Source organism: Colobus angolensis, unplaced genomic scaffold (assembly GCF_000951035.1).
Source record: "Colobus angolensis palliatus isolate OR3802 unplaced genomic scaffold, Cang.pa_1.0 Scaffold598, whole genome shotgun sequence".
Taxonomy (NCBI): Eukaryota; Metazoa; Chordata; class Mammalia; order Primates; family Cercopithecidae; genus Colobus; species Colobus angolensis.
In genome coordinates, this window is record NW_012119576.1 from 129881 (window position 1) to 142096 (window position 12216).

Sequence of the window (12216 nt, forward strand, 5' to 3'; positions counted from 1 at the left end):
AAAAAAAAAAAAAAAAGAAAGAAAGAAACATTAAAAAATAAGGGAGGCTGGGCATGGTGGCTCATAAGCCTGTAATCCCAACGCTTTGGGAAGCTTAGGTGCGAGGACTGCTTGAGCCCAGGAGTTTGAGAACAACCTGGGCAACGTGAGGATATCCTGTCTCTACAAAAAATTAAAAAATCAGCTTGGCCTGGTGGCGTACACCTCTAGTCCCAGCTACTCGAGAGGCTGAGGCACTTGGGCCCAGGTGGTCAAGGCTGCAGTGACCTATGATCATGCCACTGCACTCCAGCCTGGACAACAGAGCAAGACCCAGTCTCAAAAAGAAAAAGGAAAGAAAAGAATGAGGGCAAAAGTGAACCCACGCCCTCTAATCACTCTTCTCATTACTGACACCACACTCTGTGCCTCTGCTGGGATACAACAGGAAGGACACGGCACCGCTGATGACGCTTCCTTAACTAAAAACTGACACAAAATCTAACAAAAACTCTGAATCTACGCAGTCATTGACAGCAATTATGGGCACAGAAAAACAAATTAAACACACCAGGAAGAAACAATGGACGAAATCCAGAATAGGAGCTATTCTACAGGAAAACGATCCAGTTTCTTCCACAAATCAAAGGCTTAACAAAAGGGGAGGGGAAACTCTGAAAAGAATACAAGACATTTAGGAGACTTGACAACCAAACACAGCATGTGGGCCTTGTTTGGATTCTGCTTTGGACAAATCAACTGCGGAAAACCATCTGCAACCCCACCTGGGAGACTGACTCGATTTTATTAAGTGTGATGATGGTTATATATTTAAAGCTCCCATCACTTAGAGATATAATGAAGTTGGCTGGGCGCGGTGGCTCACGCCTGTAATCCCAACACTTTGGAAGGCTAAGGTGGATGGATCATCTGAGGTCAGGAGTTCGAGACCAGCCTGGCCAACATGGGGAAACCCCGTCTCTACTAAAAATATATTTTAAAAAATTAGCCGGGCGTGGTGGCCCGTGCCTGTAGTCCCAGTCATTCGAGAGGCTGAGGCAGGAGAATTGCTTGAACCCGGGAGGTGGAGGTTGCAGTGAGCCGAGATCGCGCTACTGCACTCCAGCCTAAGCAAAAGAGCAAGACTCCGTCTCAAAAAAAAAAAAAAAAGGATAATGAAGTGTTTACAGATGAAATGGCATGTTGCCTGGGATTTGCTTAAAATAATCCAGCAAAGAAACGGGGAATGGATGGAAACAAGATTAGCAAAATGTTGGGAATGACTGAAATGTAAGTGAAAGGCATATGGGAATCATCACTATGCAGTCTGTTTGAAAACTTTGAGACCAGGCATGGTGGCTCTTGCCTGTAATCACAGGATTTGGGAGGTGGAGGTAAGAGGGTCACTTAAGCCCAGGAATTCAAGACCAGCCTGGGTAACCTAACAAAACCCTGTCTCTACAAAAAAAAATTGTTTTTAATTAGCTGTGCATGGTGGTGCATGTCTGTGGTCCCAGCTATGTGAGAGGCTGAGGTGGGAGGATTGTTTGAGATCAGGGATTTGAGACTGCAGTGAATTATGATCGCACCACCACTTCAGCCTGGGGGACAGAGTGAGACCCCAGCTCAAAAAAAAAAATTTTTTTTCAAAATAAAAAATGTTTTATATAAGATGCAAATGCTATCTAAGGCATGTGAGAAACAGAAAGAAAACTCTCAAGTCCTGCACAGTCCCACCTGGTCCTCTCCACTCATTTGTGTTAACTCCCTGGACTCTGCCTTATAGCTGTCATTTCTGACAGTTTTAGAGTAACCACTGCTCTTAGGGTCCCAGCCTATGCCCTGTGCTATTATATGAACCAAAAACATAATATCAAGGAGTAGACTCTCAAATCAAAGACATTTCACCATATGTACAGATTCTGATTCATTCATGGGGGCTGTCTGAAGGTTGAGGAGGACTCTTGGCTCAGCAGGAAAATGCACCACAATTGATTAGCAATGTCTGCCATGGGCAAGAGAGGGCAGGTGGTGATTGGCTTGACATGCCCGCCATCTTCATGTTAGGCATTACCTAAGGATTGTCAGCCGGATCTCAAAGCCTGGGGAATAATCCTCATAGCGGATGATCTTAGCAAAGATCATTGGGGTGATAAAATTGGCCAGTGTGATCACAATAGATGGTAGATACAATATCAAGAGGTTCTCTCCAAAAACCATCTTGTCAATTTCCTAGGAGAACAACAAAACTTATTAGGAGTATATAAGGAAGTTACACCACAAATAGATACAACAAAAAAGAACTCAACTACGGGTGTTGGCAAATGAAACATATTTGTCATTCAACATGGCCTGTAAATGTAAGTCATCTCGTTCCTTTTTTTTTTGAGATGGAGTCTCCCTTTGTCACCCAAGCTGGAGTACAGGGACATGATCTTGGCTCACTGCAACCTCCATCTCCCGGGTTCAAGCGATTCTCCTACCTCAGCCTCCCAAGTAGCTGGGACTACAGGCACCTGCCACCACGCCAGGCTAATTTTTGTATTTTTAGTAAAGTCAAGGTTTCACCATGTTGGTCAGGCTGGTCTCAAACTCCTGACCTCAGGTGATCCACCTGCTTTGGCCTCCCAAAGTGCTAGGATTACAGGCATGAGCCACCGCGCCCGGCCGCCATCTCCTTCTTCAGATGTTCAAAAACAGGTATCTAGTACTATGTGGGAAGAAAACCAGGCTCTACTGGATTTATTAAGGGGTTGTATAAGAAGACCCATGAATTCTGTATAAATGGGCAATTTAAAGTATCTTCAAGGGTGTAGGATTGATTGATTTGAAATTGAAATAGCAATTCCCTGCTTTCACAGTAACAGATTACTTAGACTATAGCTATTTGCAATAAAAAGTAAACTTCCTAGCCTCCCTTGTAGCTAGGTACTACCATGTGACTAAATTCTGGCCAAGGGGATATGAGTGGAAGTTTTTAGTGTAACCTCCAGGTCATGCCCTTTAAAGGAAGAAATGTGCCCTCCTTAGCCCCTTCATCTCCTTCCCCTTGGCTAGAATGTGGCCATGGTGGTGAGCTATCCTGTACCATACAGAAGACCATACTTAGCCAGGCGCGGTGGCTCATGCCTATAATCCCAGCACTTTGGGAGGCTGAGGCAGGTGGATCATTTGAGGTCAGAAGTTCGAGAGCAGCCTGGCCAATCTGGCGAAACCCTGTCTCTACCAAAAATACAAAAATTAGCCAGGTGTGGTGGTGGGTGCCTGTAATCCCAGCTACTCGGGAGGCTGAGACAGGAGAATTACTTAAACCCGGGAGGTGGAGGTTGCAGTGAGCCGAAACTGCGCCACTGTACTCCAGTCTGGGTGACAGAGTGAGATTCTGTCTCAAAAAAAAAAAAAAAAAGACAAAAGAAAGAAGAAAAGAAAACCATATCCTAGGGAGGGCAGAGCCACAAGATGAACGGAATCTGGAGCCCCTGATGATTGATTTCATAAAGCAGAGCCACTAGACAAACTTGGATTTTTAAAACCACTGCTATTTTAGGTAAACTAAGGCCTTAGTTCATAAATAACAGTCAGAGATAAAACCCTAGTCCAGCCTAGTTTTGAATATTGCAAATTCCAGGAGTAGTAAGGATCTCAAACACTACACTTTAGATGCTTTTAAAAATTTCTCTAAGGCCAGGTGCGGTGGCTCACACCTGCAATCCCAGCACTTTGGGAGGCTGAGGCAGGTGGATCATTTGAGGTCAGAAGTTCGAGAGCAGCCTGGCCAATCTGGCGAAACCCTGTCTCTACCAAAAATACAAAAATTAGCCAGGTGTGGTGGTGGGTGCCTGTAATCCCAGCTACTCGGGAGGCTGAGACAGGAGAATTACTTAAACCCAGGAGGTGGAGGTTGCAGTGAGCCGAAACTGCGCCACTGTACTCCAGTCTGGGTGACAGAGTGAGATTCTGTCTCAAAAAAAAAAAAAAAAAGACAAAAGAAAGAAGAAAAGAAAACCATATCCTAGGGAGGGCAGAGCCACAAGATGAACGGAATCTGGAGCCCCTGATGATTGATTTCATAAAGCAGAGCCACTAGACAAACTTGGATTTTTAAAACCACTGCTATTTTAGGTAAACTAAGGCCTTAGTTCATAAATAACAGTCAGAGATAAAACCCTAGTCCAGCCTAGTTTTGAATATTGCAAATTCCAGGAGTAGTAAGGATCTCAAACACTACACTTTAGATGCTTTTAAAAATTTCTCTAAGGCCAGGTGCGGTGGCTCACACCTGCAATCCCAGCACTTTGGGAGGCCAAGGTATGTGGATCTCTTGAGGTCAGGAGTTCGAGACCAGCCTGGCCAACATGGTGAAACCCCGTCTCTGCTAAAAATACAAAAATTAGCTAGGTGTGGTGGTGCATCCTTGTAATGCCAGCTACTAGGGAGGCTGAGGCACGCGAATCACTTGAACCTGGGAGGTGGAGGTTACAGTGAGCTGAGATCACACCACCACACTTCAGCCTGAGTAAGAGTGAGACTCTGTCTCAACAACAAACACAAAAAAATTCTCTTAAAAGTGAAAACTGGGCAGGGCCAGTGGCTCACATCTGTAATCCCAACACTTTGGGAGGTGGAGGAGGGCAGATCACCTGAGGTCGGAAGTTCAAGACCAGCCTGATCAACCTAGAGAAACCCCATCTCTACTAAAAACACAAAATTAGCCAGGCATGGTGGCACATGCCTGTAATCCCAGCTACTAAGGAGGCTGAGGCAGGAGAATCATTTGAACCTGGGAGGCGGAGGCTGCAGTGAGCCAAGACAACGCCATTGTGCTCCAGCCTGGGCAAGAAGAGCAAAACTCCGTCTCAAAAAAAAAAGCGGAAACTGATCACTCTGATTTTCAGGTCTTGATCATATCAGCCAAACTTGTTATCTCCATATGTAAAACAGAAATGACGATGGTATCTACCTCACAGGTTTTCAGTGCACTAGGCATAATGTCCAGCCAGAGTTCAAGTTAACTTACCTTTTTCATGTGCTCTTGAGAGAAGACAGTTGCTACATATATTGCATAAAAGCATGCCCCTAAAACAGCCAGAACAATACAGTTCAAAAACAGTCTCAAAGAGTAAATGCGTATTGTTTCTTCTGAGGTCCTTTCTGCTATTTTCTGCCGTATTCTTTCTTCCTCCAGATCTGCCTAAAGATAAAAGAAAATTCATTTGTGAGCAGTGGGATGAAGGGATACTCACGGATAGAAACTGATTCATCATTCTGTCCCCATCCATCTTTAAGAGTTCTAGCCAGGCGTGGTGGCTCACTCCTGTAACCCTAGCACTGTGGGAGGCCAAGGTAGGAGGATCACTTGAGCCCAGGTCAAGACCAACCCTGGCAACATAGGGAGACTCCATCTCTACAAGAAATTCAGAAGAATTAGCTGGGTGTGGTGATGAGTGCCTGTAGTCCCCGCTACTCGGGAGGCTGATGTGGAAGATTGCTTGAGCCTGGGAGTTCGAGTCTGCAGTGATGTATGATCATGTCACTGTACTCCAGCCTGGGTGACAGAGTGAAATGCTATCTCAGGAAAAAACAAAAATAAAAAACAACAACAACAACAACAAAAACTTCTTTTAAATATTCATCTCCTGCAAGATATCATCCTAGACTTAGCCCAACTACTTTTTCTCTTTTTTTTGAGATGGAGTCTCGCTCTGTTGCCAGGCTGGAGTGCAGTGGTCCAATCTCGGCTCACTGCAACCTCTGACTCCCTGGTTCAAGTCATTCTCCTGCCTCAGCTTCTCGAGTAGCTAGGATTACAGGCATGCACCACCATGCCCAGCTAATTTTTGTAATTTTAGTAGAGACGGGGTTTCACCATATTGGCCAGGATGGTCTCAATCTCCTGACCCTGACATGCCTTGGCCTCCCAAAGTGCTGTATTACAGGCATGAGCCTCTGCGCCTGGCCTAGCCCAACTATTTTTTATGTCTACTAAAGGCCTAAGTAAAGGTAGAATCTATTTAAGACTGCAATTGGGCTTTGCAATAAATGTGAAAACAGAACTATAAACTATCTATGATATTACTTAAATATAGTATGTGTCATTTCTTCAAACAGCATACAGGTGAGGTGTTGTTATTTTTTCTTTTACACAATCTAGTAGTCTCTGCTTTTATTAGGAGAATTTAATCTGTTCATATTTAGTGTAAGAAATAATAGATTTGATTTGATTCCTTCCATTTTATTATGCTTTTGATTTATTTGTCCCCTCCTCCTTTGCTTTGATGGTTTTATTAACATGCTATTCTTTACTCCTTTCTCTCCTTATTCATTTGGAACCTCTTGTGTACCTTTTTTTTTTGAGACGGAGTCTCACTCTGTCACCCAGGCTGGAATGCAGTGGTGCAGTCTCGGCTCACCGCAATCTCCACCTCCTGGGTTCAAGCAATTCTCCTGCCTCAGACTCCCGAGTAGCTGAGACTACAGGCATATGCTACTATGCCCTGCTAATTTTTTGTATTTTTAGTAGAGATGGTTGGAAACTCTCTTGTACTTTTTTTTTTTTTTTTGAGACACAGTCTCACTCTGTCACCCAGGCTGGAATGCAGTGGCACAATCTCGGCTCACTGCAACCTCCACCTCCTGGGTTCAAGCGATTCTCCTGCCTCAGACTCCCGAGTAGCTGGGACTACAGGCATGTGCCACCATGCCCGGCTAATTTTTTGTATTTTTAGTAGAGACGGGGTTTCACCATGTTAGACAGGATGGTCTCGATCTCCTGACCTCATGATCTGCCTGCCTCAGCCTCCCAAAGTGCTGGGATTACAGGCATAAGCCACCGCACCCGGTCTGTACTTTTTCATATACTCTCCATCCCACACTATGGTCGTACCATTCCCTCCTTACTCCCATTTCCCCTGGTATAAGCAGTGTTTATGACAGGTCCTCCTTACGTGGAAAAATAACAGTGTAAAGTAGCAGGGTGTGGGGAAAGACATCACCTCCTTCCAGCCACTGTGTCCCCACTCCACTTCCCAGTCCCAGTTCACCAGGGCTCCTGTTCAGGTCTAGGGTAATCAGCCCCAGTGACATGTTTGCTGTGAAAAATTCTTGAAAGCTATAGAGGGGTAACTTGCTAAGCACCAGGGACAACCTGTCCCCCACCCTTGATCCTCTGCAAGCTGAAAATTCAGGGTCCAAAGGCAGGACCTTGCTGGTGAGGACCCCACCACGGGAAAACCCAGGAACACTCACTCGGAGCTCATACCGCAAGCTGCTGTGCTTCAGATCCGCCATGCTGCGGTTAGTGATGCAGAAGTCCCAGCCAGCAAAGATCTTGTTGCAGTAACTCTGAAAGTGCTCCTCACTCCGAATCAGGTTGATTTTGAATCCTTCCACCGACCTGATCCCAAAACACAATCATCCTTCTTATAGAAACAACAGCAAAACTGAGTCCCCTGGATTGGCTCTGTCTGAAACTTAAAAAGTTAGACATAGCTGCATTTTCAGCCCATTGTGACATGGTCAAGTTTGGGGCCATTCTAAATATATGTGGCAGTTAACGAGGTATCTCATTGTTGATCCTTTCCTTTTACCCATCTGATTGCTTCAATCACAGCTAGAATAAAATCCATACTTTTTTCCCCAACTTTTATTTTAGATTCAGGAGTACATGTGCAGGTTTGTAACCTTGGTAATACTACATGATGCTAAGATTTGGGGTAGAAATGATCCCGTCGTCCAGGTACTGAGCACAATATCCAACAGTTCTTCAATCCCTGCCTCCCTCTCTCCCTCTCCACTCTAGGAGTCCTCAGTTTCTTTTGCTGCCATCTTTATGTCCATAAGTACCCAATGTTTAGCTTCCACTAATAAGTGAGAACACGTGGTATTTGGTTTTCTGTTCCTGCATTAATTGGCTTTGTATAATGGCCTCTAGCTGCAACCATGTTGCTGCAAAGGACATGATTTCATTCTTTTTATGGCTGTGTAGTATTCCATGGTGTTTATGTGCCACATTTTCTTTATCCAGTCCTCCGCTGATGGGCATCTTGGTTGATTCCATTTCTTTGCTATTGTGAATAGCACTGTGATGAATATACAAGTGCGTATGTCTTTTTGGTAGAACGATTCATTTTCTTTTAAAATCCAAACTCCTTAATACAGCTGAGAGATCCCTATGTGATCCAGCTGTGCTGTCGCCTCTCCTCCCATGTAACTATACTTGCTTTCTCTCTTTTCTATAAATACACAGATTCCTGTTCCTGCCTCTGGGAAATTCCCACTACCATCTCCAGGGATGGTGCTCCTCTCACCCTCCCTATGGCTGGTCTCCTTCCCATCCTTCAGGTTTGGGCTCAAATAACCCCTTTATAATCCCTCACCTCCCCATCTAAGGCTGTAACCCCCACTTGAAGCCAGTCCTTTTTATGTATTCATTTATTTACTTACTTATTTTTGAGACGGAGTCTCACTCTGTCACCCAGGCTGGAGTGCAGTGGCGCAGTCTCAGCTCACTGCAACCTCCGCCTCACAGGTTCAAGCGATTCTCCTGCCTGAGCATTCCGAGTAGTTGGGATTACAGGCACCTGCCACCGCGCCCAGCTAATTTTCTGTATTTTTAGTAGAGACAGGGTTTCACCAGGTTGGCCAGGCTGGTCTCAATCTCCTGACCTCAGGTGATCCGCCTGCCTCGGCCTCCCAAAGTGCTGGGCTTACAGGCATGAGCCCCCATGCCCAGCCCAGTCCCTTTTATTTAATTCACAGCAATGATACTAACCTGCAATTATCTTATTCATCTGTTTACTGCTCGTAACTCCTCACTCTAACTAAATTTTAAATTCCTTGAGAGCAGGTCCCCTGGCTGTCTTGCCACCTTTATATCCATAATGCATGGACTATATACTTTGGTTAACACGCAACTGATGGATAAAGCAATGAATAAATGACTTAAATAGTATATTAACTATTTAGTGAGCACCTGTTTAGGTCAGATACAATTGTTGCATATTTTTATTCATTCAAATGCTTTCATGGAAAAAATACACCTGGCACTTGATATAAAACACCAGATGCCATACACAGTCCTCTGTAGATGAAACAGGTTATTTTTAGGATTTGCCAGTGAGGCATAAAGACAATAGAAATGGAAGGAATTGTTATGCTCAGTCATTCCGCCAAAGGATTACAGCAAAGAATTTATGTCAGAACCACATGGAGTACTTTCCCCAAATCCAGTTCCCAAATGGTTTCTCACCTGAGATTTTCAATTCGGTAAGTCTCATGCGGGCTCCAGAAATATGCCATGTTATAAAGCTTACGGTGACCCATCCCAGTTGCAAGCCTCTGATTTAGACCAGACCCACATTTTATTTTTATTTTTATATGTTGAGATGGGAGTCTCGCTCTGTCACCCAGGGTGGAGTGCAGTGGTCTGATCATGGCTCTCGGCAGCCTCAGCCTCCCCAAGTTCAGGTGATCCTCCCACCTCAGCCTCCCACATAGCTCAAACTACAAGTACGCACTACCACACCTAGCTATGATTTGTATTTTTTGTAGAAATAGGGTTTTGCCATGGTGCCCAGAGTTGATCTTGAACTCCTGGGCTCAAGCGATCCACCCACCTTGTACTCCCCAAGTGCTAGGATTACAGGTGTGAGCCACCATGCCTGAGCCAGACCTACATTTTACAGATGAGAAAACTAAGATCCAGAGGAAGGAAAATTATTTCCCTATATCCAGAGAGTTAGGTGGCAGAACTGGTGTTACTTTGATGATAATGATGATGATGATAATTTTAAGTCAATAAACGTCAATAAGGTGCTAGGCACAGTGCTAAGGTGTTCATTCACCTGCCTAGTTTATGTTAATCCTCCCAACAACCCTTCCAGGTATGCACATTTCACAGATGAAGAAAATGAGGCTCAAAGAGGTGAACTGATATTCCAGCCATGGTCTCTGGCCTACAAAGTCCATATTCTTTGTCACTCTGTGGCACATCCACTTCCTGGGCCACAGCAGGCCTTTCTCCCATTACATCACACCCAGCCCTCCCTCCATGGCCGTCCCCAGAAAGCAATCAAGGCCTTGAGCTTGAACAAGATTCATAGGTGGATTCGCTGTACAACTAACAAACCTTCTTCATTCGGCCCGGCGCGGTGGCTCACGCCTGTAATCCCAGCACTTTGGGAGGCCGAGGTGGGTGGATCACGCGGTCAGGAGTTCGAGACCAGCCTGGCCAACATGGTGAAACCCCATCTTTACTAAAAATGCAAAAATTAGTCAGTCGTGGTGGAGTGCGCCTGTAATCTCAGCTACTCGGGAGGCTGAGGCAGAAGAATTGCTTGAACCTGGAAGGCAGAGGTTACAGTGAGCCAGGATCATGCCACTGCACTCCAGCCTAGGTGACAGAGCAAGACTCCATCTTGAAAAACAAAACAAAAACAAAAAACCTTATCCATTCTTCAGTCTTCTTTGAAGACTCTTCTTTGGAAGACTCTAGCAATGTGTTCCTATGGTCTTATTTGGTTGTTGTTTTGTTTTATTTTTATCATTTACAAAACATATTTTCATACTCTTTGTCTTAAAGACGGCGCTTCAAAATTGTCTCGCCTGTAGGTCCATAAAACTTGGATCTCCCCTGGCACAATCACGGAACCCCAATCAACCAATGTTTCTTTACCAAGCATCTCTTTGCCCCTCAAAAACAGCCTGAGGCTTCTTCTCATTTGTACATAGTACATTTGGGCGGGGGATGGACGCTCACTAGTTCACGTTCATCTCATAGATTCTGACTCAGGATACAAGTGCCAGGTTGGGCACTGGGGTTTTCTTTGCAGTGGTGAATCCTGGTCCTTATGGAGGGCCAAATCCATCCGCAGCACCCTGGTCTGTTCTGCACCTGTGATAAGGTGCTTCGCAGCTCCACGGCTTACAACACTGTGTATGCTCTCACAGGGACAATCAAGTGGGCAATAAAGAGGTCCATCCATGATACTGTGTGCGAAGAAACTCCCCTGGGGCAGAGATGGCAAGTTGTCCATCAAAAATTTGTGGTTCACCTTCTACAGTACAGTGTCACTGCTGGGTAACGGCTGCCCAGCCAGGAACAATGTTTCCCGGCCTCCCTTGCAGTTGGTTATAGTCATGTGACTAAGCCATAGCCAATGGGATGTGAGTGATGGACACCACTTCCAGGTCTGGCCTATAAATACCCTCGGCATGGTTCTCCTGCATGCGTTTTCCTTTCCCATTCCTCCAAGGGACCTTCGAAGCCACATGCTGAAGATGCCTGAACTTTGGTCAACTTTAGTCCTAGAATACTATAAGAAGAATTCTACCACACTAACCTGTGCCCCTAGCCAGAACTGTCATGTAAAAGAAAAATACAGGTTTTGTTTTTGTTTCGTTTGTTTGTTTTTGAGACAGTCTTGCTCTGTCGCCCAGGCTGGAGTACAGTGGCATGATCTTGGCTCACTGCAGCCTTGCCTCCCAGGTTCAAGTGATTCTCGTGTCTCCACCTCCCAGGTAGCTGGGACTACAGGTGTGTGCCACCATGCCTAGCTAATAAAAATAAAATAAAATTTCTATTGTGTTTGGGTCATTGTACCTTTTGTACCGGTTGTTTGTTAAGGGAATTAATACTCTTCTCTTCTCTTGGGAATTGCTCTCTCTCCCTAAAGCACTTGTCTCCCACAGGAAAAGCCATGTTGTCATAGGATCCTAGCCCCTGGCCACAGCTGAAGGAGTGCAGTGCTGAGCACTTGAACCTCCAGGGGCTCATCGCAGACACACTGCTCCCCATGGCCACGGTGGAAGGGTCAGGGCTGGAAACCTGAATGAAGCAGAAACAACAAGTCTCTTCTAAGGATTTCTGCACCTGTGACCCAGGAGGTCAAGGGTGATGCAAACTATAAGATGCCCTATTTCCCACCACTTAAGAAAGCCACCACTACACCAAAGAATTGAAGACGAGGGATTCTTGCTTTTGATGTTGTTCCTACGCCATCACTCCATCTTTGTCCTTCCTGTGATTTGAGTTTCCTCCCTTCCTTGGATCTGTGAGCCACTCAATAACCATCAGAGCTCGGTTTCTGCTACTTACAACCCAGTAGACACCTTGTTAACATACACACCAAAGCAAAGGAAAGGGTGTGTGTGCAGTGGGGTGGGATTGCCAGATGTGTTCAGTAGTGATTGAGTGGAGAACCCTAGGCCAGGCACCGTGGCTCACACCTGTAATCCCAG

At 45.3% G+C, this 12216-nt stretch overlaps 1 protein-coding gene across 1 annotated transcript in view; it reads right to left on the reverse strand.

The window, feature by feature from the left end:
* TMC7 (transmembrane channel-like 7) overlaps positions 1-12216 on the reverse strand; it is a 71590-nt gene that overhangs the window by 18222 nt on the left and 41152 nt on the right. Inside the window, 4 exon segments of the mRNA XM_011962573.1 lie at positions 2054-2211; positions 4997-5170; positions 7225-7372; positions 11655-11803. Coding sequence (XP_011817963.1) covers positions 2054-2211; positions 4997-5170; positions 7225-7372; positions 11655-11803 — 629 coding nt within the window.